This window comes from Tupaia chinensis, unplaced genomic scaffold (genome assembly GCF_000334495.1).
Source record: "Tupaia chinensis unplaced genomic scaffold, TupChi_1.0 Scaffold149383_1, whole genome shotgun sequence".
Classification (NCBI taxonomy): Eukaryota; Metazoa; Chordata; class Mammalia; order Scandentia; family Tupaiidae; genus Tupaia; species Tupaia belangeri.
In genome coordinates this window covers 2,452,864-2,479,580 of record NW_006209227.1, presented here as the reverse complement: position 1 = coordinate 2,479,580, position 26,717 = coordinate 2,452,864, and the positions used below count along the sequence as shown (strand labels likewise).

General features: G+C 52.8%; 1 protein-coding gene across 2 annotated transcripts in view; it reads left to right on the top strand.

Annotated features, from left to right (window-relative positions):
* The window catches only part of NGEF (neuronal guanine nucleotide exchange factor), a 130,430-nt gene that overhangs the window by 28,034 nt on the left and 75,679 nt on the right, over positions 1 to 26,717 (top strand). Inside the window, exons 2-3 of one of the 2 annotated variants that reach the window (XM_014585265.2) lie at positions 9,574 to 9,903; positions 14,971 to 15,085. In XM_014585265.2, the coding sequence (XP_014440751.2) occupies positions 9,574 to 9,903; positions 14,971 to 15,085 (445 nt within the window). Of the gene's footprint in view, positions 1 to 9,573; positions 9,904 to 14,970; positions 15,086 to 15,991; positions 16,182 to 26,717 lie in introns of those variants that run through there. The other variant, XM_006171146.2, reaches the window with a different exon arrangement.

The window sequence follows — 26,717 nt, the reverse complement described above, 5'->3', positions numbered from 1 at the left end:
GTGGGGGCCAAAAAAAAAAACCCCCCCAAAAAAAAAAAAAAAAAAAAAAAGGATCTTGGACATGCACACACACACACACCACACCCAGCTTGAGTTTTAAGCGACCAGGTCTGGGACTCAAACCACAGTCGACTACATGAGAGTCCAGGGACATAACCATTACACCATCTGCTGGTCCCATAAGGAGAGCTGTTTCTTATCCAACTGTAACTTCATGTCCACTACCCAACATCTCCCTGTGCACCCAGCCTCGAGTAATCACTTTACTTCTATCATGTTAGCTTTCTGGTTCCCACACGGGAGAGAGTATGCGATTTTCTCCCTCTGGGCCCGGCTTATTTCCCTACCATAATGTCCCCCGTGGTGTTTCAAGTGACTGGTTCCCTCTGTTCAAAGGCTGAACAGGATCCCTCGGACATACGGACAACCCGTTTTCCTCCTCCGTTGTCTGTGGATGGACACAGGCTGACCACCTCAGCGGTTGGGAGTCATCTCACCCAGTTAGCATGGCCACCACCGAAACACAAAAAATAGCAAATGCTAGAGGGGGTGGAGAATCCTCTTCAGCAGGGTGGGAAATCAGCTCAGGCGTGTGGAAAACAGCATGGAGGGCCCTCCAGACCCAGCAAGAGCCGTCATGACCCGGCTGTCCTGCTAAAGGGAAGCCACGTCTCGAGTGATCAGCACCCCGTGGTCTCAGCAGCCCCGTTCACCACAGCTGCGCCAAGGCTCTGGCCACCTCGTTATCAGGAATCTCATGTGCTCTTTCACCTCTGACCTTGCTTCCCTGCTTACCCTGCAGATTATGCAGAAAAATGGCCCATCACTCCCTGGCATCTGACTGTCTCCTCATAAAAATCACTGGATCCCACATGGCCAACTGTGTGGCTTGAGTCCTGGACCTAGCAGCTTCAAGAAACATGCTGGGCATGTGTGCAAGCGTGCCCAAAGTCCTGAAAGGAGAATGGAAGAGAAGGGCTTGCATCATGGCCATTGGCCCTGAGGGGGTGATTTCTCACATTCTCTCTCCCTCTCCGTCTGTCTGTCTTTCTCCAGCAGACACACATGCTCTATAGCAAATCTTAAATATAAATAAACAGGGCCAGCAGATGGCATGGAGGTTAAGGCACTGGATCTCACATAGCTCCTTGTGTGGTTCAAGTCCTAGACCTGGTAACTTGAAAATCACACTGGGCACAGATGCATGCATGCCCCCAATCCCAAGTGGAGATGAGGAGAAAGGATTGTGGCATGACCACCCTCCCTGTGGGGTGGTTTCTCACTCCCTCCCTTGCCCCCACCCCCTGTCTCTCTCTGGCAACCACACACATCCTATACCAAAAATTTAAATAAGTAAATAATTGCATAGCCTCTCTGTACCCTGTTTAATCCCAGATTGAATTGATTTCAGCTATTTCTGTTGCATCATGGGAGAGAGGATGCCACTCACATCTGACATGGCATTTCTCTTGTGTACGAACCTTTGAGCTTTTCATCCGCTCCCCAGACTGCTGGCATGGGTGACCAACAGCAGCAGGGTGGCGGGCACAGGGCGGTTGCAGAGCCTGGACTCAGATCTGGCTGGAACTCAGCAACCTTGTGGCCCAGAGGACATCCTCGACCCACTGTGCCTGAGCAGTTCCCTGTTGGATTCTAACCTAGGATTGTTAAATCGGAGGTCAAGGACTTTGGGTAGTTCCGACCCTGTCCCGACCCACGGGACAGTCGAACAGGTTTCCTGAGGGAAGGAGTGAGAGATGGGATGAACGGCGCACTGTCACAACACGGAGACGACGCAGTGTCTCTTCAGGGCCGTCTCTTTATTTTGGGCAGCACGGAGATGACACAGTGTTACAACTCTTCAGGGTCATCCAGAGATGACGTGGTGTCACAGTTCAGGGTCATCCGGAGACGACACGGTGTCACAACTCAGGGTCGTCCAGAAATGACGTGGTGTCACAGCTCTTCAGGGTCTTCAGGGTTGTCTGGCGATTATGGGCCAGGGATCGTGGTTATATATAAGTTGGTGGGCCGTGATTGGTTGAATGAAGGATAGTAAAAGGTGGGTTATGAATGGTTGCTTTGTGGACCAATCATGAGGTGCTGGATATGCAAATTTGAGGGATTCTAAGCTCACCGATTTGCTATGGGAAATGGCCAATCAGAGTATGGTTTTGAAGGTGAGGTTTCTGAAGGGGAGCCTTTGTAACTGTTTGCTCTCTGAGCCTAAGATGGCAATAGTAAGAGACTCATGAAAATGGCCTCTCGGACTCGCTGATGTGCAGTTTCCCACACAGCCCCATGCCAGGCCCTGTCGCAATGGGCCGTCACCAAGCCCAGCTCCCTGTGGTCCCAGGCAGACTCCCTGCTTCCTTTCCCAGTGAGACGGTTCAATGGCCTTAAAGGAAAGGGGGTCCCTCTTTCCTCTCTCCCTCCTGAGCTGAGAACGAGCCAGCAAATGTGGTATGGAGAGCCTAGCCGCCCCCATCCCCAAGGCTGACCCCGGCAGGCCTCAGTCCCACGCACCCTGGCTCACGTGCCCGACCACACAGCGGGCACCGAGAGAGCCGGAACCCCCTCCTGCCTCCAATTCGCCCCTCCGGAGCTCACAGCAGCATCTTCTGGCCACATCGCAGGCGTCTCAGGAGCCCCTAGCGAACGAGTCAGACAGCTGTGGGTGGTCCCCGCTGCACCCTGCGCGCAAGTCCCCAGAGCACTGGGGCAGCCGCCTCCCCTGCAAGATGGGGCCGGGCCCCTGTGGCACTTCTGCGGTGTGGGGCTTCACAGAGGTAGCCGGCCATCCACTCACTGCAGTGAGCCACAGACGGTCAAGTGCTGTCGTGTGCCCAGCATCAGGGACAGCTGGGAACCAAACGGACCGAGTTCTGCCCTGAGGCGCCTGCTCTGGAGAGAGCTGGGCAGACGGAATACGAGGACGCGCCTGGGGCACCCGCCAGCAGTGTCTGGTGAATGTGCGCTGATGAACAAACGGACCAACGAGGGAACGCCTGCACGGGCAGCCTCGCCACGCCCCCACTCACAAAGCCACTCCCACGCACCCCACCCTGGAGCTGCTTCAGAATAGAAAGGCACGGGCTGACAGCTGCCCAGGAGATTACGGGGAACGCCAGAAGACGGGGGACATGTGGCTGTCGGACTTTCTGACAGCTCATGGATGTGGAGGAACCAGAGAAATGGTAAAAATATTGTAGACTGAGAACACGCTCTCTTCCAGGAGTATAACTGAGGCCATGCAGGACTTGCTTTTTCACATAGCTTTACAAGATCTATGTGCGTGTGTGTGCGTGTGTGTGCGTGCATGTGTAAGACCTTAAAGGTGTTAAGAATTTGGAATACAGGGGCCAGCAGGTGATGTAATAGCTGAGGTGCTAACTCCCACATGGCCTACTGCAGTTCAGGTCCTGAACTCGGCAGTTTGCTCCCTCTCTCTCTGTCTCGCTGATAAGTGCTCATGCCCTGTAGCAATTAAAAGTAACAGTAAGAGGGCCAGCAGATGGCGTGGTGGTCACGGGCGCTGGACTCCCACGTGGCCTAACACAGTTGGAGTCCCGGACCTGGCAGCTTCCTTTCTCGCTTCCTTTCTCACTTTCTCTCTCTCTCCCTCTCTGGTCAAATTAAAGTAAATAAAAATGAATAAATAAATGAAGTAAATAATAATGATAAATAAAATAATTCTTTTAAAAAAAAAGATTACTGGGACCAGCAAATAACATAATGGCTACGTCCCTGGACTCTCACGTGGTCGACTGCGGTTCAAGTCCCAGACCTGGAAGCTTAAAACTCACTCCGAATGCAAGTGCGTGCGCGCCCAAGGTCCCGAGAGGAGAATGGAGGAGAAGGGACTGTGGCATGGCCATCCCCCTGGGGGTGATTTCTTGCTTTCTGTCTCTCTGTCTGTCTCTCCAGGGAGTTCACACACCTTATAGCAAAAATCTCTCCTTCCCCCTCCCCCATCAAAAAAAGGTGATGTAATCCATTCTCTCAGGATTTCAGAGCCTCCTCACTTAAAGGAAATTGGGATGATCTGAGACCCATCCTTTGGGTCATCATGAGCATCGCTGGGACTCTCTGAGCCTCCCTAGGTCACAGAATTTGAGAGCTCGAAGCAGTTACCAAAGTCACCCACCTCCCCCGGTGTCCTGACTTACCTGATGTCAAGCAGGTAATTACAGACAGCAGGGAAGGAGATTCGAACCCAGGCCTCCTGTCACCCAGGTGTCATGCAGACTTCCGCATGTCTCTGACACTGCACAGAAAATGCAGGTCAGCACTGAGACTCACGACAGCAGAGTCACAAAGGCAGCGGCCCTGCAGGCCCCTGCTGCACAGCACGCCTACAGGGCAGTCAGGGCAGCCAGGGCAGCCAGGGCAGCCAGGGCAGCCAGGGCAGCGGCACCCATCAGTGGTCGCCGGGGCTGGGGGCGTGGCAGGGGCTGCGGCACCAGGGGTGTGCAGGTGAGGGGACCGTCTGTATCTTTCTCTTTAAAGTTCATTTCTTTCCTTTATGCATGAGACAGACAGAGGAGACAGCACCCCGAAGTCTCTATGTTGCAGTCCACCCGCAGCTCCAGCCAGCCCAATCACGGGTACTCGTGTGCCCAGGGGACAGATCGGGAGCCTGCCTGTCAGGTCAGCTGCAGAGTCAGGTCTCACCACTGCACCCCGCCTGGCCCGGCTTTTGAACCTAGATCCAGGTGGTGGTCACAGGAAATCCATGCGTGTGTCAAAACTCACAGAATAGTACTCTAAAAAGGGTAAACGCCACTGTACAGAAATGCCTCAACTTTTCTTTTTTTCTTTTTTTTTGGAGAGGTTTTCGCTATAGGGCGCGCGCTCACCAGAAAGACAGAGAGAGACAGAGAGACAGAAAGCGAGAAATCACCCCCCGGGGGGATGGCCACACCACAATCCCTTCTTCATTCTCCTCTCGGGATCTTGGGCATGCACGCACACGCGCTCAGCATGAGTTTAAGCTTCTGGGTCTGGGACTTGAACTGCGGTCGCCTACATGAGAGTCTAGAGACATAGCCATTATGCCAACTGTTGGTCCCAATACCTCAACTTTTAAGGGCAGCCCTAAAAGTGGGAATGTGATGATAAGGATAATAATCACCTTGAATGCCAGTAAAAGTTGGTGTTAGGGCCGCAACACGGAGGTCTTCATGATCCCCGTCAGAGCCAGGGCCGGCCTGTCAGCCGCAGGCAGTCCGACTGCAGTGGGAATTTCTGACTGCAGACTCCCCTGGGCGGTTTCCAGCCCAGCATCCCGAAACCAGCGCGCTGGAGCCCAGACTGGCTTTACTCCACTTCCCACCCTGGCTCACCCCCAGCCTTGAGGCGTCTCCCTCTCCTGCTCCTCCCAAAACCACCGTGAGTCAGGACCCTGGGATCCCTCTCTTTCTTCACTCCAGGCTCCACCTTGTCTGGGTGCTCACCTACCATCCTGTGCCACACCCCTCAGGGAGTCCCTCGTCCTCAGAACGCCCACTCAGAGCTGCCCGGAGCTCCCACTGCCTCCCTGCTCAGAGTCCTCAGGGCCTCCTGCCACAGCAGGATTTGGGGAGCTCCCTGGTCTGACCTCCAGAGACCTCTCCAGGCTGGTCCCAGCACACAGCTGAATCTTACGTGTCCACCCCACTCGCTGTCTGTCCCCAGACCCGGCTGTAGGCTGAGAACAGCTTCAATGTAAGAGTTTGACTGAGGTGAGAGACATGGAGGGTGGGGAAGAGAAGACAGGGTCCCATCATGGGTGGGTGGATGCCCTCGAATCCCACTCACGGATCTGGCTCTCCCTCCAGCCCCTCAGCGGGGGGAATCTAGCCCCTCGATGTGACACTCCACCTTCGAATGCTCCGAAATGCAGTCCCTGCCTTGTATCGAGTGGACGTCCTTTCCTGCCAAGCTCCTCCTTCCCCCTTCCCCCCCCTCCCAGCCATGGAGGACAGATGGAGGACAGCGGGTCTGCGCCCCTCCAGGGCCCTCCCTACCCCTCCTTGTGCCCTTCCCAACCAGGTTCCCGAGCAAAGCCGGGCCCTGCTTCTCTGGCCAGGTGGGGCCCTCTCCTGCTGTCTCTTGTCCTCTCACGTAGTCGAGGACTGCTGGGCTTTGTGGTGACGCCCTTGCTGACCCAGTTAAACATGCTGGGAATGAAAGTCCCCCCATCGCTCTCGCCAAGTTTGTGATAAGCATCGTCTTCCCAGGCACTCTTGGGAGGGAGTCACGTTAGCCATCCAACCTTAATGTGACCTTCAGCTACTCCACAATCCCCTGGCCCCTGAGACAGTAGCCGTGGTCTCCTGTAGGCACACCCAGCTTTAACCCGGAAGGGGAGGTGTGTCCCAAAGTGACTTGACTGTCTGGGCCCCATGGCTGGCCAGGCTGGTGAGGGTGCTCCCAAGCCCCTGCCAGCTCGGGCAGATCCCGCACCCAACCTGCCGCCCCACTCAGGCCCTTCCTCAGCCCTTCTCAGCCTCTGCAGACCTGAATACCCACTCCGCCTGGCCGGTCGTTTACAGGCAAGGTGGCCCGAGACTGAGCAGACCTGCAGCAGGTGCGGAGGAGGCAGTTCCCCAGGAGGCCCTGCGGGCGGAGGAGAGGCACCTCCAAAAGGGTCTTCACACTGCAACTCGCCCCCCGGCTCAGGCAGCCTGGACCACAGGCATACACTAGAGTGTCTCCAGCAGGTACAGAGGGGCCTCAGGACACAAACCCACCCTGCCCACGTGGCCCAGCATCACAGAGCTCTGTGTCACTGCCCTGTCACTGCCCTGGGGGGCTTCTTCAGCTTTCTTGAGTCTCTACCCCATCTAGGAACATGATAGAAGCTTTGAACCTGTAACCCAGAGGAACACCTACACCCATATGCACACGGCCTTTGCATACCACGCAGGTACCCTGAAACCTCCAAGGAACCCACTGGACCCCGGTTCCAAACCCTCGGTGGAGAGGGAATTACAAAGACGCGTGGCCCTCTGCCTGGGACACTGTCCCAGCCGCGAACGTCTCATTGGGAGGGCCATGCGTCCCTTAGCCCGCTGGGAGCCCCTCCCCTGGGAGCAGGGCTGTGGGCAGGGAGGGCTTTTCCTGGGCAGCCCTGGTTCTTACTGTTGTACCCTGTTTTCCCATGAATGGTGGTTCCGATGATGCATTGTATGGTCTCCCCAGAGGGACGTCACCGTCCTGTCCGGCCTGCTCACCAGTCGGTAGCAGGACATTGTCCTAGGGTCCAACCTGCCTTCTCTAAATTCACCATCGTGGGGCCCTTCACTGGCGCAGCCCCTCCCCGTTCCGCTCTCCCAACAGCCCCTACGCACCTCTGGGCCTCACCTCTCTCCTGGAGCATCTGTGGGCCCTCACCTCTCTCCTGGAGCCTCTGTGGGCCCTCACCTCTCTCCTGGAGCCTCTGTGGGCCCTCACCTCTCTCCTGGAGCCTCTGTGGGCCCTCACCTCTCTCCTGGAGCCTCTGTGGGCCCTCACCTCTCTCCTGGAGCCTCTGTGGGCCCTCACCTCTCTCCTGGAGCCTCTGTGGGCCCTCACCTCTCTCCTGGAGCCTCTGTGGGCCCTCACCTCTCTCCTGGAGCCTCTGTGGGCCCTCACCTCTCTCCTGGAGCCTCTGTGGGCCCTCACCTCTCTCCTGGAGCCTCTGTGGGCCCTCACCTCTCTCCTGGAGCCTCTGTGGGCCCTCACCTCTCTCCTGGAGCCTCTGTGGGCCCTCACCTCTCTCCTGGAGCCTCTGTGGGCCCTCACCTCTCTCCTGGAGCCTCTGTGGGCCCTCACCTCTCTCCTGGAGCCTCTGTGGGCCCTCACCTCTCTCCTGGAGCCTCTGTGGGCCCTCACCTCTCTCCTGGAGCCTCTGTGGGCCCTCACCTCTCTCCTGGAGCCTCTGTGGGCCCTCACCTCTCTCCTGGAGCCTCTGTGGGCCCTCACCTCTCTCCTGGAGCCTCTGTGGGCCCTCACCTCTCTCCTGGAGCCTCTGTGGGCCCTCACCTCTCTCCTGGAGCCTCTGTGGGCCCTCACCTCTCTCCTGGAGCCTCTGTGGGCCCTCACCTCTCTCCTGGAGCCTCTGTGGGCCCTCACCTCTCTCCTGGAGCCTCTGTGGGCCCTCACCTCTCTCCTGGAGCCTCTGTGGGCCCTCACCTCTCTCCTGGAGCCTCTGTGGGCCCTCACCTCTCTCCTGGAGCCTCTGTGGGCCCTCACCTCTCTCCTGGAGCCTCTGTGGGCCCTCACCTCTCTCCTGGAGCCTCTGTGGGCCCTCACCTCTCTCCTGGAGCCTCTGTGGGCCCTCACCTCTCTCCTGGAGCCTCTGTGGGCCCTCACCTCTCTCCTGGAGCCTCTGTGGGCCCTCACCTCTCTCCTGGAGCCTCTGTGGGCCCTCACCTCTCTCCTGGAGCCTCTGTGGGCCCTCACCTCTCTCCTGGAGCCTCTGTGGGCCCTCACCTCTCTCCTGGAGCCTCTGTGGGCCCTCACCTCTCTCCTGGAGCCTCTGTGGGCCCTCACCTCTCTCCTGGAGCCTCTGTGGGCCCTCACCTCTCTCCTGGAGCCTCTGTGGGCCCTCACCTCTCTCCTGGAGCCTCTGTGGGCCCTCACCTCTCTCCTGGAGCCTCTGTGGGCCCTCACCTCTCTCCTGGAGCCTCTGTGGGCCCTCACCTCTCTCCTGGAGCCTCTGTGGGCCCTCACCTCTCTCCTGGAGCCTCTGTGGGCCCTCACCTCTCTCCTGGAGCCTCTGTGGGCCCTCACCTCTCTCCTGGAGCCTCTGTGGGCCCTCACCTCTCTCCTGGAGCCTCTGTGGGCCCTCACCTCCCTCCTGGAGCATCTGTGGGCCCTCACCTCTCTCCTGGAGCACCTGTGGGCCTCACCTCTCTCCTGGAACCTCTGTGGGCCCTCACCTCTCTCCTGGAACATCTGCGGGGCCTCACCTCTCTCCTGGAACATCTGTGGGGCCTCACCTCTCCTCTGGAGCATCCTCACCTCTCTCCTGGAACCTCTGTGGGCCCTCACCTCTCTCCTGGAACATCTGCGGGGCCTCACCTCTCTCCTGGAACATCTGTGGGCCCTCACCTCTCTCCTGGAACCTCTGTGGGCCCTCACCTCTCTCCTGGAGCATCTGTGGGTCCTCACCTCTCTCCTGGAGCATCTGTGGGGCCTCACCTCTCTCCTGGAACATCTGTGGGGCCTCACCTCTCTTCTGGAGCATCTGTGGGGTCTCACTGCATCTGCGGGGCCTCACTTTGCTCCTGGAGTTCCTCGCTATTTTGTTACTCCCTTTCTATTAAATGTTCAGAGAATGTTTACTTGGAAGTTAGTTGCACAGGGCGCTGGAAGCATTTTCTGCACAAAGCAGCCTATGAATAGGCTAAACAAGCCTCAATTATGAAATGATGCATAAGTGTCTGAACGGCAGTGGTGAGGCTGCAATTTTCACCCACAAACAGGAGGCTGCGGGGACGTGCACGTTATCCCAGATTTCCCCAGGTCTGAATGGGAGCGAGTTCTGTCCCGGAATGGAGGGTTTAGCTTGAGAACTCTAACTGGAAACTGTCTGTCTGTCCTAAGGCACCTGGTTGGAGGAAGTCTGCGGACGTCATAGACTCGGCGGCTGCTCTGCTTTCATGGAGACCAGGGAGTCTGGAGGCCGGGAGAAGCCCCGGGAGAAAGCAGTGACTGGCTCAGGGCAACCAAGCGCCGACCCCGCCCCCGCCGAGGCCAGGCCCCAGTTACTCTGCAGGAAAGAGGAGACACCCTGCACCGACCAGGAGAGCCGGGACGGAGAGCCCCACCGCCGCACCTCCCTTCAGAGGAACTCCATCTTCAATCGGGCCGTGAGACACAGGGGCAAGGTCAAGGCCAGAGACTCCCTGGAACAGGATGCCAGCCGCCCCGCAGGTACCATGTCGCCGTCACAGCTGCTCCCCTGCGTCTGGTTGGGGTAGTTGGTACCGAAAGGGCCTCATGCCATGACGGGAGAGTACGAGGCACGGGCCTGAGCGGGAGCAGGGCAGCGGCTGGATGGCGAAGCCATCAGCTAAAGAATTTGGACCCCACAGTCCAGTGCCGTGTGCACGCCAAGTGTGGAGCCTCATTTCCAGTAGATTGGCCTCTATCTTTTTTAGAGGAGTTTTTTGCCTTAGGGTGCATGCACTTGCCACAGAGAGAGAAACAGAGACAGTGAGAAAATAAAAGATTATCCCCCAGGAGGATGGACACACTGCAAACCCTTCTCTCCCATTCTCCTCTCAGGATCTTGGGCAAGCACGCACGCACGCCTGGTGTGATTTTCAAGCCACCGGGTCCAGGACTCAAACCACAGTTGACTGTGTAGGAGTCCAGCAACATAACTGCTACACCATCAGCTGGCCCAAGGTTGACTTTTACTTATAGGAGATTTTTTTTTGTCCCAGGACTCAACAAAACACGCCCAGACACACCTGCCTGCTAGGAGGGAGATGCGGCCGCCAGGAATACGAATGTCCTGGTTCTAGCCTGTCCTTTCGCTGTCACTGTGATGGCCAGACTTTCTGCTGCCCTGAAAGTACCGGAGGTTAACGCCTCGGGAGCCTCTGTGCAGCAGGCCATAATCTCGGACTAGTTCCTGGCCCACCTCACCTGCCTAGTAGATACCACCTGAACACAGTGAGACTTGGAAACCTGTACGATTGAGGTGTATCCAAGCTCCACGGCGGTTCCTCGGGGCTGGCGCAGGTGGCTGAGCAGGCGGCAGGCAGGGGTCGCAGTGTGCATGACACTGTACTGACCCCTGGGGCACGGCAGCCACCACAGCCATCAGGCTCCCTGTGTGTGCAGGAGAGGGCGGCCCTGCTTTAGACTCGGGGACTGCATCGCTCATTCAAGAGCACTCTCTAAACTCGGCCTCAAGTAGCCATTTGCCACATTTAAAACACCCGCAAGGGGCCAGCAGATGGCGTAGTGGTTATGTTGCTGGACTTGCACATGGCCGGCTGGGGTTCAAGTCCTGGACCTGGTGACTTGAAACTCACACTGGGCACATGTGTGCGCACACATCTACGACCCCAGGAGGAGAATGGAGGAAAAGGGATTGCGTCATGGCCGTCCTCCCTGGGGGAGGTGATTTCTCACTTTCCCTCTCACTGTCTCTGTCTCTCTCTCTGGCAAGTGTATGCAACCTAAGGCAAATTCCTCTGAATAACAAAACAAAAACTCTCACAACATAGGGACTTTGGGGGTCACACAGTGGCCTTGTGGCAACATGCAACACCCTATAAGACAGTCCCTCCAGCTGGAGACCTCCCTGAGTACTCCGAGGAGCACTGTGGCTCACAATTCAGAGCCAACTGGAGGCTGGGGGGTAGATGGTGGTATCAAGACCCCACTGGGGATGACGTATCTCTCTCATGAAAGAAATAACTAAAACTTACAAAAATAAAAGCACATTTCTTTTCAAAAACAAATAGAGCCTTAAACAATGATTATTTTCCTCAAAATTCTGAGGCTCCATTAGGTGGTTCCCTTTCTGCTCCAGTTTGTCAGACCTCTGTAGTCAACTGGTGGCTCATCTGAGGTCAGAAGGTCAAGAAGTAGCTCACCCCTTTGGTGGTTAGTGAGCTGGTTGGCTGGAGGGAGGCTCAGCTGGGGCTGCGTGTCTCTGCTCCACACGGCCTCTCATCCTCCAGCAGGCTGGCTCGGGCTCGCTCGCACAGCAGCAGGGCTCCCAGGGAGCAGAGCAGATGCATCCAGGCCCCTCGAGGCCCAGACTCCAATCTCCCACAGTCAGCTGACCACACTGTTGGTCTAAGCAGCTCCCAGGGCCAGCCTCGATGAAAGGGGATGGGGACGTTGACTCCACCTCTTGACTATCGTAAGACTTGTGCTTGTGAGCCATCTGTCACCAGCACCAACAAAATTGTGTGCTGAGCCCTGAGATACGTGAGAGCAATGGGTGATGAAATACCAGGTGGTCAGGGACTGGGTGACTGGTCCTCTCTAGCACCCTCCACTTCTGTGAATATTTCAAACAAAACATACACAGGATGGGAAAAATACATCCTCACGTAAAGAAAGTCAGTCTCTGCCCTTGAGGGACCTGCAGTAGTGCAATGCCATCATTCCCCTGTGAGGTAGGTGCCAAAGTTTAGAAGAGCTGTAAAGGCCGAGAACTAGACCTTCTGATGGGCCAGGAAGACTTCTATTTTGGAAGTGTCTTGGAGGGTGGTAAGGCAAAGCCAGTGAGAGACGGGAGCTAGTTGGGCGAGGCATGGTGGTCCTCATGACCTCTAGTCTGACATGTCAAGGTTATTCTTGTTTTTGTTTTGTTTTTTAACAGTATCTATTTTTTAAAAACTACTTACTTATTTATTTTTCTGTGTTATTATTATTTATTATTATCTTTTAAATTGACCAAAGAGACAGAGAGAGCAAGAGAAGGAGAAAGTGAGAAAGCAAGCTGCCTGGTCCAGGACTCGAACCACAGTCAGCTATGTGGGCATCCAGTACCTTAACCACCATGCCACCTGCCGGCTCCTCAAGGTTATTCTTATCATGCCCATTTTACAGACTGGAAAACAAGTGGAGGCTCAGAGAGATTGAGACACTCACCCCAAACCATACAACTAGTGAGTCCTAGAACTTGGAATGGACTTCAGGTCCTTCAAGGCCCCGAAGCCTATGCAGATGGACAAGGGGTTAGGACAGCACTGTCCAACAGAAACATAATGTAAGCCACATATGTCATTTAAAACTTCCCAGCGGTGGGGCCAGCAGGTGGCATGGAGGTTAAAGTGCTGGACTCTCACATGGCCAGCCATGGTTCAAGTCCAGGACCCCGCGATGGGAAAATAACACCAGGCATGGTTGCATGTGTGCCCTAAATCCCTAGGAGAATGGAGGAGAAGGGACTGGCGTGCCAACCCCCTGGAGGGTGATTTCTCACTTTCCTATCCCAGACTCTGTCTCTCCTCAGTAGGTGCATGTGCCCTATGGCAAAAAATCTTAAAAAAAAAAAAAAATTTCCCAGTGGCCACATTAAAAAGTTCAAAGAAACAGGGAAAACTGATTTTAGCAATGCATTTTATCTAACCCAATATAGTAAAAAACTATTACTATTTTTGGTAGCTAATCAATAAAACTATTTTCCATGAAATATGTTACATTCTTTTTATTTTATTTTGCACTAAGACTTTAAAATTTGTTGACTATTCCATACTCGCAGGCCCTCTCAAGTCACTTGCCAAATTTTCATTGGAAATACTTGACCTGAATTTGGATTTCAGAGAACGTGCAGTCGGGAAAGGTGATGCACACCCCGAGCTGTTCCAAACACCCTCAGAGGTTCCCACAACTGAGCAGAGTATTTGTTTTACACTGAAATTTAAATGAAGTGAAATAAAATGAAGGACTCGCCTCATCGCACTGGCCTCATCTCAATGCGGGGCAGTCACACGTGGCTAGGGGCCACCCTGGGGACAGGGCGGTGACAGCACTGCAAGTGGACAGAGCAGCAGGGCAGTGGCCCAGTGGGGTGGCTCTGGGGGCGTGGGGGGAGGGCTGTGCCACATGAGGCTGGAGAGGAATCGGGCTTGACGGGGAAAGAGCTCGGAGTCTGTGGCCTCCCCCGGGCAAGCAGAGAGTGTAGAACGGGCCCCTTCACTTCCTGCTGCCTCAAAGGGGCCACTTAGGTCCAGCCCGGAAATGTTTATACCAGACTCGCAGAGTTGTTGTTTTGTTTTCTTGTGTTCTTTTGTTTTTTCAGCCTTCATTTTTTTTTCTTTTTCTTTCTCTCCTCCCTTCTTTTTTTTTTCTTTTTTCCCTTCTTCTTTCTTTCTTTCTGCTATAAGAAAGACAGACAGAGAAAGAGAGATGCAGAAACCCCCAGGAGGGTCTTTCTCGTCCATTTCCACCCTAGTTTCAGTCTGCCTGGGTCATGGCTGGTCTCGTGTTCAGGGAGGTCTCCATAAGTGAACCCGGAACCTGCCCGTGTGGGTCAGTCTTGCAAGCCATGTTACTGCTATGCCACCTTCCAGGCCCCTGGCCCATAGTTTTGTTTTCAAAGTGACTCCCTCCATTCACCTCCCTGGAGTTAACTCCCCAAGAATGCGATATTTGCCGATCTGGAGTTCAAGGAGAAAACCGTCTGCTCTGGGTTCACGACATGCCTTTGCTCTGGCAGGTGTAGGACACCCCCATTCCACCCTCTAAATGGCTCTAGTGATCGCCCCTGTGGGTGATCCGGCCCTCCGAGGGAAGGAAACTGGACTTCACTTATTAATACTGACTGGACCTCAGACACTGCAGACTTAGATGCTAAAAGTGCCAGTGACTTCGGTCCAGTGAGACGATAACGCCAGTGCTTACGGCTTTCCTGCCCGCTAAGACGCTCACTAGGTCGGTACCTTATTTCCAATGTTCTTCTTCCACTATGTTACATGAATAGTCTTCAAAAAGTCCATGGAAAATGTGTATTATGAAAAATTCTATGTGATTTCAATTTTTTAAAAAATATTTATTGACTTTTATTCATTCATTCATTTTATTTTGATTTGACCAGAGAGAAACACAGAGAGAAAGAGAAGGAAAGTGGGAAAGCAAGCCACCAGGTCCAGGACTCGAACCGTGGTCAGCCATGTGGGAGTGTCCAGCGTCTTAACCACCAAGCCATCTGCTGGTCCCTCAATTTTTTTTTTTTTGTCCCCAAATAAACTCACATTTTAATTCCATTTTCCCATAACTTTTCAAAGTCCCTGTATGTGTGTATGTAGTTTCTGGCACCATAACTGTCCTTGTCGCAGAGAGTGCATCCCAGGTCGTTAAATACAGCACAAAGTACAGCAAACCCCCTCCAGGGAGGAAAGGAGGAGGACGACCCCTCACTCTACTTCCCATCCCCTCCAGGGTGGCAGTTGGAACAGTCCTTGTCACAGAGAGAACTGCCTGAAATGGGGGATACCTTCTCACCTGTTCCACTTCTTCAATGTCTAGATTCACAGGGACGTGGGAAATCCACCACTGAGCCCCCGACCTTGAGTCCCCGCCACAGCAGAAAGCCGGCCTGGAGAAAGCCGACGCGGACAGACCCCGGAGCCCAGAGAGCGAGGTAAGAGCTGGACCAGGCCGGCCTGGGCCTGGAGGTTAGAGCGCCTTGGTCCCTAGCCCCACTGCGCCTTTGGGTCTTGGACCCGCGGATTCAGAAAGGCTGGCACCTGTGTGGGCGCGCCCAGAACCCTAAAAGGGGAAACGAAGAGGGGACTGCAGTGGCCAGGACCCAGGGGGTGTGATTTCCCATTTTCCCTCTCTCTCTGGCAAGCAAAAGTTTTTAAAAGGGGGGAAGGAAAAGAGCTGGCACTTCAGGGGAAAGGGCCGGTTCAGGCAAAGACGGGCAGGGCTCGCTGTGAAGTCCCAGCAGGGCTACGAGGGTGTGGTGCTAAATGAAATAAAGCAAGAAATTCCGTGATTTTCTTAAAGAAGAAAAAAGAGTAGGACTGTCCCCATAGGCTGGTGGTGAGCGGTGCCACACGCCTCATGGCCAACCTCAGATTCCTGACCCTAATGGCTTGAAAGACATGCCGAGCGCGTGTGCCCAAAGTGGAGAAACAGACGGATTGCCATGTGACCGCACCCCACTGGGGGGCGCTTTCTTTCCCCATCTCTAGTTCTCTCTGATGAGCACCCCCGCCCTCTGGCTATTACACACATACACACATGCGCACACACATGCACATGCAAACACACACGCACACACATGCACATGTATACACACACGCACACACATGCACCTGCGTACACACACGCACACACATGCACATGCAAACACACATGCACATGCATACACACATGCACATACACACACGCACACACACACATGCACATGCACATGCACACACACACGCACACACTCCCAGGTCGTTAAATACAGCACAAAGTACAGCAAACCCCCTCCAGGGAGGAAAGGAGGAGGACGACCCCTCACTCTACTTCCCATCCCCTCCAGGGTGGCAGTTGGAACAGTCCTTGTCACAGAGAGAACTGCCTGAAATGGGGGATACCTTCTCACCTGTTCCACTTCTTCAATGTCTAGATTCACAGGGACGTGGGAAATCCACCACTGAGCCCCCGACCTTGAGTCCCCGCCACAGCAGAAAGCCGGCCTGGAGAAAGCCGACGCGGACAGACCCCGGAGCCCAGAGAGCGAGGTAAGAGCTGGACCAGGCCGGCCTGGGCCTGGAGGTTAGAGCGCCTTGGTCCCTAGCCCCACTGCGCCTTTGGGTCTTGGACCCGCGGATTCAGAAAGGCTGGCACCTGTGTGGGCGCGCCCAGAACCCTAAAAGGGGAAACGAAGAGGGGACTGCAGTGGCCAGGACCCAGGGGGTGTGATTTCCCATTTTCCCGCCCTCTCTGGCAAGCAAAAGCTTTTAAAAGGGGGGAAGGAAAAGAGCTGGCACTTCAGGGGAAAGGGCCGGTTCAGGCAAAGACGGGCAGGGCTCGCTGTGAAGTCCCAGCAGGGCTACGAGGGTGTGGTGCTAAATGAAATAAAGCAAGAAATTCCGTGATTTTCTTAAAGAAGAAAAAAGAGTAGGACTGTCCCCATAGGCTGGTGGTGAGCGGTGCCACACGCCTCATGGCCAACCTCAGATTCCTGACCCTAATGGCTTGAAAGACATGCCGAGCGCGTGTGCCCAAAGTGGAGAAACAGACGGATTGCCATGTGACCGCACCCCACTGGGGGGCGCTTTCTTTCCCCATCTCTAGTTCTCTCTGATGAGCACCCCCGCCCTCTGGCTATTACACACATACACACATGCGCACACACATGCACATGCAAACACACACGCACACACATGCACATGTATACACACACGCACACACATGCACCTGCGTACACACACGCACACACATGCACATGCAAACACACATGCACATGCAAACACACATGCACATGCATACACACATGCACATACACACACGCACACACACACATGCACATGCACATGCACACACACACGCACACACACACATGCACATGCAAACACACACACACGCACACAGCCATTCGTCCTTGGAGGCGGGGCGGGGGCTTTGCCCTTGTCTGAAGCCACGTGAGGAGTATAAGAGACCTGCTTGGGAATCGCCAGCCGCTGAGGGACAAGGGACAGGCCTGGACTCGCACTCAGAAACACCCAGAGCTGAGCTAGCTGAAGTGGTCGGCGTGTGAGTGAGGGGCACTACACCCAGAGCCAGGCGGACAGTGATTTCTCTGAGCCCGGGGTGGACCTCAAGGAAGGGAGGCAGCGGTGAACGGCTTTGAAAAGGACTCTGCCCAGGAGGGCTTCTGCTCAGGGCCAGGGGGCCTTGGCAGAGACAGGCCTGAGAGCTTTGTGCGCGCCAAAGAACTGCAGTCAGAGACCCCCAGGAGGTATCTCTGAGGACCCCACAAATGCCCAGCGATAGGCGGGAGGTGGGAGGGGGATAAACAAGAGGCAGAGGCTTCCGGCCTGGCAGGTCTGAGCTGGGAGGAGGGAGGAGTTGGCAGTCTAGAAATAACTTTGGGCTGCTCTTTTTAGCACCCAGAAAAAGAGCCCGCTTGCTTCAACCTACTCACGGCCAGAAAAGCTCTGCGTGGTCTGCCCGAGATTGCACAGCCCCCGGGCAGGCCGTCGGGGCGCGTGGGGCGGAGGAAGAACCGGTCCCTAGCTGTCGCACCTGCCAGTGGGCTGCCTCTGCCTGGGGTGCTTAGTGAGGACCAGGTGTTGGCACGTGTCTCGGGAGATCCTGACTGCCTCGAAAGCAGGGGCTGGGGACTCCCTGGCGCCATTTGTCTTCGTTATGTTTTTCTAAACTGGATTTCTCTGGCAAGGTGAGTCACGGTGTGTGTGCGCCGTGGGGGTGTTTTCTAGACGGTCTTCCCAATGGAGTGCCGGCTTCCAAGAGCTTTGGGTTATTGCTTTCAAAGGTAAAAGCTGTGAGTTCCTCCGGGCCAGGTGGCCCTGACAGCCATGACACCCGCGTTCGTTTGATGGGAGAGGTCTGGGATCCCCGCCAATTCTCAACAGACATTCATTCTGCTCACTCCTGGGAGTCAGATCAGTTAGCCAGGCTCTTCCCCCAGTTTCTGCCTCCCTGTCTTCTTACGCCGGGTCCCAACGCGGTGCCGGGGCTGGTTTTGAGATCTCTTGTTCAGTCTCCCTAGTCCCTTTCCAGAGCATTTAACTCTCCGGTCCCACTGAAGTTTCTTTTGCTCTAAGCCAGAATAACGTGGTCTCCTTGCTCTGTGCACATCAATGCAGATTTCAAGCTCTAAGTTCAACAGACGAAAATACCAGCCACCACCACAACAAAAGCCCCTGCACGACACAAGTACCAGGAACAATTAAAGAGAGACTAGAGCATTTACCTCATGCAGACCCTCGAACTTTATCTTCCTGTTCGTCACTCTAGTTAGTGTTTCCATAAAGGTAATTTGTATAGCACTTCATCGAAGACCACTTACATTTATAAGAAAGTGTATAGATCTTATTTCCATAGCTTGACAAATTTTTATACATGTGTGCACCCACGTGACTGCCCACAAGACCAGATCTAGAATATTCCATGTCCTGGGAGGCGCCCTTGGAGCCCCTTTTCCAGTAATGTCCGACCTCAGACTTGACCATCCTCTGCGTTCTATCACCATGGAGTCAGTCTCACCGGTCCCTGGACTTTGTACTAGCGGGATCATGCAGTTCGGATTCCGTGTCTGCTTTACGTTGCTCAATGTGATTTTTGAGATTCATCAGTATATGTGGATCAGATTATTCTTCTCTGGGGCTGAGAAGCAGTATCACAGCTTGCTTACCCATTCTTCTTTTGATGATATTTATTTTGCTTTCAGGTTTTTGCTGTTAGGATTAAAGTCGCCACAAACATTCTCAGATAAATTTTTAGTGGATGTGTGCACTCATTTTCTGCAGTGCAGACCGAGGAGTGGAACTGATGGGCCTTAAGATAGATGTATATTAGGCAGGTGTTTGTTAAAAACAAATTCTTTCCCTCAGTACTTGTACTATTTCAAGCTCCCACCACCGAGGCATCACGTTTCAGTTGCACCAAGTCCTCGTCAACACTTAGAAGTATTGGTTTGCACAACCGTATCTACTCTAATGTATTGTGGTTTCTTGGTGTGATTTTAATTCCTCTGTCCCTGATGACTGACACAGCAGGCACCTTTTCATGGATTTATTGGCCTTTCATGGATCGTCTTCTGTGTGTGCCCTTTCAAGTAATTTCTCTATGTTTTTCTGCTTGTAGTTTTTTGTATACCTTTAATAAAATGTCTTGGTCAGACAGTGTATTGCAAATATTTTCTACTGGTCTATGGCTTATCTGTTAATATTGCTGTCTTTTAATGAGCAGAAAAATTTGATTTTGATGAAGACTAATGTCTTAATTTTTCATCGTTTGTTATCATTTCTAAGCCATCTGAGAAATAGCTGACAGCTTCAAGGCCGTGCAGATATTGTCCTGCATGTCCTTGTAGAAGTTCATCTTTTTGTTGTCATACATAGGTCTCTGTGGTTCATATGGATACCTATTCCTCTGGCACCCTTTCTTTTAAAAGGCCTTCTATTCCCCCAATGAATTGCATTAGTGTTTCTTCAAAATTCCGTTGACTGGAGACATACGAGCCTATTTCTGGACTTCTATTGTCTCATTGATCGAATTGCAGTGTCTTAAATGCTGCAGCTCTTCGCTAAGTCTTAAATTCTGCTAGTATAAGCGCTCCTACTTCCTTCTTTTTAGAGATGATCTTGACTATTCTAAGTCTTGTGCATTTCCATGTAAATTTCAGGATTAGGCAGGGGCACAATCAGGGGAAAGCTGTCCTAGCAGGTCGGCATGGGAGGGCATGATGTGTGCAGAGCTCCTTTATACGCTCTCACTATGTGCTCTCACTCCACAAAATGTCACACCTAGCTGGAGATGGTGCAGCTAGTGAGGTGACCAGACCATGAACTCAGGAGCGTCTCCCCTTCCTCGGACTGCCCAGTGGAGGTGTAGCCAAGGTGGTGTCAGCGAGAAGTGAGGTGTTTCTGTTAATCTGCTAGTGGGGCCAAAGCTGAGGCATGAGGGGGTCTTTTTGGCTCCAGTCCATCACTGAATTGGTCCCTTAGGGATCCTCGCACGTCAAGGTGGAAGAAGCTGACCTTTATACAGGGCCAAGATCACACCGCCAGAGTACTGAATGCATTTTCTTCACGTATTTAGAGAGAGAGCATGTTCCAGGCTGCAGCGCAGTGCTGCTGCCACTGGATGCACGTGGGAAGGTCCTGGCTTTGTGTCCAGAGCCCCCCTGTGTGCTCGTGGTCCAGGCTGCAGGAGCTGGAGGCAGAGCATGGCAGGGAGACCTTGTCAGGGTCCTCTCTCTGTGTCACTCTCACTTGCAAAAGAAAGGAAGGAAGCTCTTTTAAAAACTTATATCTATACATATGCACACACACGTGTATACATATATATAAATAATTGGAACTCTAATATATGCTTTTACAAGTTGATTTTTAGTATGTAAAATTAAGTTCCCTCATAAAATTTCACCTGGGGAGATTTTTGCGCATGAGTTGAGCAAGGATCTGCCCTCTCAACACGCGAGTCCACTGAACTTTGCCTTCCTGACAATTGCAGCACTGTCAGAATCCTGGAAAGTTTCATTCAGGACTTGCAGCGAGGTCTTCAGTGCTCCGAGGCTGCTCAGCCTGCATCACATGCGACAATCTTCCTCCGGCTGGAGCAGGCACAGCCAGTGTCACCTCTGTCCTCTCACTGGTCAGACCATCCCTTCCTGGCTCTTAAATGCTGTCACTAGTATCCCAGGCCCCAACTCCACAGCAATCGTTGCATGGAATCCCTCGTGCAAGCATGGCGCTGTGAGTCTAAATGTTGAACCCCGGCAAGCACAAGCTTCCGTATCGGAAACGCTGCGTTTCTATGGAAATGCCCAGCCACATTGTACAGGAGCCCTGGGGGCGGCTTGTCAGATGTTTATCAATGCTCGTTTGGCTGTTACTATGAGATTCTCATAGTAAAAGGATGATTAAACACAAGGGACAGACACTGGGTCACTGCGAGGTGGGAGCTGCCTCTTGTTCAAGAAAGCTATCGAAGGTTCTGTTCGTCAGTCATGTGGGACAGCACAGGAGCCGAAGAAGTGCAGCCTGGTTCTCATCGAGCCTCTAGATCTCACAGTTTTCAAGAAACACAGGAGAGAGAGGAATGGGTTCAACTACACTTGGCAGGGACAGTCAGCAATACCCAAGCTAGAGGGATGACCCAATCTCTCAATGAACAGACTGCAGGAGAAAAACAAGAAAAGGAGGAAGCAATTCGAACTAAAGAAATATCGACCAACTGCAATGTATAGACTGCGTTCGAATCCTTTTCCAAGAACACACACCATGGGAGGGGAAAGCGTAAAAGGCATTTGAGGGGACAAGTGGTATGGTGGTTAAGGCACTGGGTTCCCAGCTGGCCCCCCTTGGTTCAAGTCCCAGATCTGGTTACACGCTTTCTCACTTACCCTCTTGCTCTCTCTCTGTGTCTCTCTGGTAAATGCACATTCCCTATAGGAAATTTTAAAATAATAAGAATAAATAAAATGAAATAAATGTTTCTTAAAAAAAAAGACAACCAGGGAAGTTGGGACACTGATGACATCAAACTATCAGTACGTTTTTTAGGTGTGTTAACAACTTTATATTTTTTAAGAGTCCTTATCTTTTGGAGATTCATTCTGAAATATTTTTTATAAAATGATATGGCATCTGAGATTTGCTTTAAAATGATCCAGGCCCAGGAAGGAGTAGATGGGAGAGGAGATGGGGGACCACCGTTGGGTCAAGAACTGTTGAAGGCGAGTGGTGTGTGCTGGGGAGTTTGCTATACTTCTTTTTCTGTGTCGGTATTTGTTCGAAATTTTCTATAATAAAAAGCTGAATGTATTTCATTGCCCGAGGGCATACATGTTTGCCACCCCCATGGGGTGTGGTCATGCCACAGCCCGTTCTCCATTTCTCCGTCCTGTTGGGATTCTGGGCACACAGGCAAATGCATCTGGACTGTCTGTCAAGCCACCGGGGCCGGGATTCAAACCTTCATCGTTCATGTGGGATCTGGCTCCCTTAATGACTAGGCTACAGGACCAGCCTAAAAGTTGAAGTTTTATTATGTTTCTTTAAAAAAAAAAAAACTTATTCTTAAACATGATTTCTTCTTCCATTAGAAAGAGACGGGGTGGGGGGGCACTCTCAACAGGGTTTTCACACCGTGATCTGCCCCTGCCCTTGGCCCCTCAGGACCATGGGCCACCTGCCCGATGTGTTGCAAAAGGGCTTGAAGGTGTGAGCCAGGGACCCTCCCATGTGGGTCAAGTTGCATCACTGCTCACCACCATCTGGCCCATAAAGCTTATTTTAAAAATAAAATAAAAAGATAGGAGCTTAAATAAACACTTCCTCAGTCCCCTCCTCCCCAGTTCAGGTTGTCTTTTCCAGGAAGTTGGCAGAGGAGTCGCTTCTTGCCATTGAGGATGGTGACGCAGGTGACGTTGGTCTATGCTCTGCACAGGCAGGACAGTCAGGAGCACCTAGCACAGGTCCGAGACAGCAGAGGTGCTCAGGGCTTGCAGACAACTGGTGGCTGGGTGAGTCACGGCCGGATGGATGCATGCACGTGTGCATGCGAGGCTGCAGCTGGGAACGCAGCCACTCACCTCTTGAAGACACATTGCTGCACACTGGTGCAGCAGGGCCCAGGACGGAGCAAAACAAAGCTCTCGCGAAGCCGGGTCATGGTGCCACCAGGGCAGACGTGTCCCCGCAGCTGTCACTCAGAGGGCTTTGCCTGCCCAGCCGCCCTTTGCAGATAACCTTGTTTCCAGCACCTCTAATAAGACAGCAGACCAGGTGCCCTCAGCAACAAAACACAAATTCAATGTTCTCTCTGGCGTCCCTCCTCCTGGATGCGGCTTGAGGTCCTGGCCATGACATCCAGTTCTTGGGACTGCAAAGGAAGGACCCTAGCACACCTGGACATGGGGATGAAGGGAGTTTTAGATTGTCTGTCTCTGAAATTGTTTCTATTTTTACACCGTCTCAGGACAAATATAACCATGACTTATGTTTCACAGTTTATGCAGCTAATTTCATCTCCTCTTGACGGCTATCTTATTTTCAGCAGTTCTCAACTTTTTTCCCTCAGGGAAGCTGAAGGGGCGTTTCTTCTTCATCCTCACAGGCCTCCCTGACGTGGGCTATAGAACAGGCAGCTTGCTCAGGTGTGGGGCTGGAGGGGGACACAGCTCCCAGCTCCCCTCCTCCTGGCTCGCCCAGTTGGTCAGAGGCTCAAGCCCGAGGGGGCCAAACAGAGCCTTAGGAACCTGCCAGGAGCTCAGATCTTAAGGGGCCTCCTGGACCTGCTGTCATTAAAGGACTATGAGGGGCCGGATGGTGGTGCAGTGGTCAGATGGTACACTCTACAACGTTGATCCCTAAGACAAGGTTCTGGGTTTGCATTCAGAACTTCCCTGAACACCTGGGTACGTGTGTGCCCATGACTCAGGGCTCGGCTGAGGCTGGGTGTGGACCGGCATAAAAGACCCTGGGTGCTCACTCTCCCTGCTCTTTTTTTCCTTGCAAAAGGAATCAATAAATAAACTCAAAATGAAAAACTATGCATGGATTTCAAAATGTTTGCACCGAAACAAAGTGGAACTTGAATTCCATTTCTGCACTTTCTGAAGTCCCCCACCTTCACAGTAGCGAGCGCTGGGAACCCGAGGGCATAGGCTTTGGTCACAGTTGCATCTGCAGCGTTTAAACTATTGCCGCTTCCTCACTTGTTAAACTGCCAGCTTAAGTTCCTCTCGCCTTGTTTTGGTTATTCTTATTTTATAAGCATTCTTCTCATTGTTACGTTTCTTTATTTTGCCCTATGCCTTCCTTCTTATCTTTCTTTTTACTTCACTTATCCTTTACATATTTTCCAATAAGTACCATTATTTTTATTTATGTTTTAGAGAGATTTTTGCTACAGGGCACATGCGTGTGCTGGAGAGACAGAGAGACAGAGACAGGAAGCGAGAAATCGCCCCCTCAGGCGATCATCACACCGCAATCCCTTTTCCTCTCATGGGCATGCATGCACATGAGTCCCGTGTGAATTTTGAGTCACGGAGTCCAGGACTTGAACCGGTTGACTATGTGGGAGTCTAGCAATGTAACCGTGACGCCATCTGCTGTTCCCAATGATTACCATTAACATTCAGAATATCTAATCTTACTTATAATTATAAATCCTCCCCCCCCTTTTGTTTCTATCTTACTATCTTTTTAAAAAGTTTATTTATTTCTTAGGACCAGCAGATGACATGTTTATGTCGCTGGACTCCTGCATAGTTGACTCTGCTGTTCGAGTCCCCGACTCAGTGCCCAAGATCCCGAGAGGAGAATGGAGGAGAAGGGAGTGTGGTGTGGCCATCCCCCCGGGGGTGATTTCTCACTCTCTGTCTCTCTCCATGAGTGCACATGCCTTATAGAAAAAAATCTCTCTCTTAAAAAAATGTTTCTTTCTTTCCTGGGAGAAGGAGAGGGACAAGGTCCTCATGCTTTTTTCCTGCCCCCAGCGTCAGTCTGCCTGCGTTACAGATGCACGTGCATTCCAAGTATGCACAGGGAGACTCGGGGTGCAAGCCGGGCACCTTCCCGCATAGCCTCGGCACCCGGGACTGCTACACTACCTCCATGGCTGCCTTCACTTCCCACTCACTCTCCCGAGCTTCTGGGGTTTGGTTTCGTTTTACCTTCTGTTTCACTTCCTCTTTCATTCTTTCTTTCTTTTTTTTGGGGGGGGGCGGTCAGAGGGCCTGTGGGTTGGTGGAGAGACGCAAGGAAGCACTCCCCGCCCCCACCCCAACTGCCCTGCAAGGTCTTTTCCCTCCTACTCTCCTTCCCGTAGGGATTTTGGGAACACGGCCCGGCGTTTTTCTCAAGCCTCTGAGTCCAGGACTTGAACCATGTAGTCGGCGATGTGGGATCCAGCTGCCTTGACCACCATGCCGTGTACTGACCACTTCTTTTCAGCAGCAGTCCATCACATGCCCTTGCATTTTGCTTGCTTGGCTGTTTATAGCCCCTCCACCCCTAACTTTGGCTCTTTACTATTTTATTGGTTCAGTTGACCTTCTACGCATGGTGTTAACTACCGCATTGTTTCTGTTAGTCCCGGGTTTGTATTGTATTGTTTATCTTTTTCTAATTCTTCGGAGTTCTTTTTTAAAGGCATTTGGATTTTTTTTTTTTTTTTGATAGTGCAAGTGAGAGGGAAAGAAGGCCACCCTCCACAGGGTCTGGTCATGCCTCCCCCTCACCCCTGGTGGGGACTGGGGACTGAAACTGCAGTCACCATGTGAGGCCTGGCTTCTCTTGGGCGGTGCATTACCACTGCCCCACGGAGCTGGCCCTGTTGACTCACCTTCAGACGAGGTCAGTAATGCTTAACACATAGGGGCATAGGAAGAAAAAGGCAAGTTTATGTCTGTAAAGTGCTGAGAACCCGGCGCCAGTGCTGGGTCCTGGTGACTCGACAGCACTTGCACAGGGCCTCTGCACCCGCTGCTCCCATGCCCTACTGCGGCCTGGCTAACTCCATCCACCCTCCAGTTCTTGCTGAGCTTCTTCCACAAAGGCTTCTTTGACCCACCATGTCTCCCTCATGCTTCCTGCCTCAGGCTGCATTAGAAACCCCCCTTGCAGCTCCCAGAGCACCCTATAAAACCTCCGTCATAAATACTGGTACATGGTTTTCTGGCTTTTTCTAGTAGACAATACTTTGGCTGGACCGTCTTATCCATTGTCATATCCTGGGCCTGAGACAGTGGAGGAATGAATGCATGGCCCGGACGCCCACCGTGGTAGAGTCCAGAACGGGGCACCTTGCTTTAGGTCAGCGATGTCGTTTCAGGCCCCGCCTCTACAGGCCCCAGTCTAGGCGTCTATGTAAAAGGACCCAGAGGCTGGCAGTAGAGCTGCAGCCCCACCTTCAGTGGACGCAGCCTCCACAGGCGCCACGTCCTGTCCATGGATCAATAGGAGAATGAACAGTTCGTCGTCAGCTGCTCTCAAAGAGCAGTCTATTTGGGGTAGACTCTTTACCCCTACAAACTAGAGGTTTGGGTTCAGTTCTGTGTAAATTCACTTAACAATTATTAAGTTAATTATTATTCACTTAACAATTATTAAGTTAATTAACACCTCCACTGTTCTGAGTGCCAGCTTCTATCAGAAAATTCCTTATTTGGGACCAGCAGTTGGCATAATGGCTATGTCGCTGGACTCCCATGTAGTCGATTGCGGTTTAAATCCCAGACCCGGTGGCTTAAAGTCACGCCGGGCGCGTGTGCATGCGTACCCAAGATCCCGAGAGGAGAATGGAGGAGAAGGGATTGTGGCATGGCCATCCACCCTGGGAAGTGATTTCTCACTTTCTGTCTCTCTTTCTGTCTCTCTCTGTCTTTCTGGCAAACACATGTACTCTATAACAAAAACCTCTTTAAAAAATAGAAAAAAAAAAATAGAAAATTCCTTATTTAGTGACCCCAGGGGGACGCTGAGCCTCCATCTCCCCTGGCAGCTTCCCACAATGGCCCAGTGTCCCCAAGTCGACGTTCTGGGATTCCATGGTTGAGCCTTAGTTGTGGCCCTGGT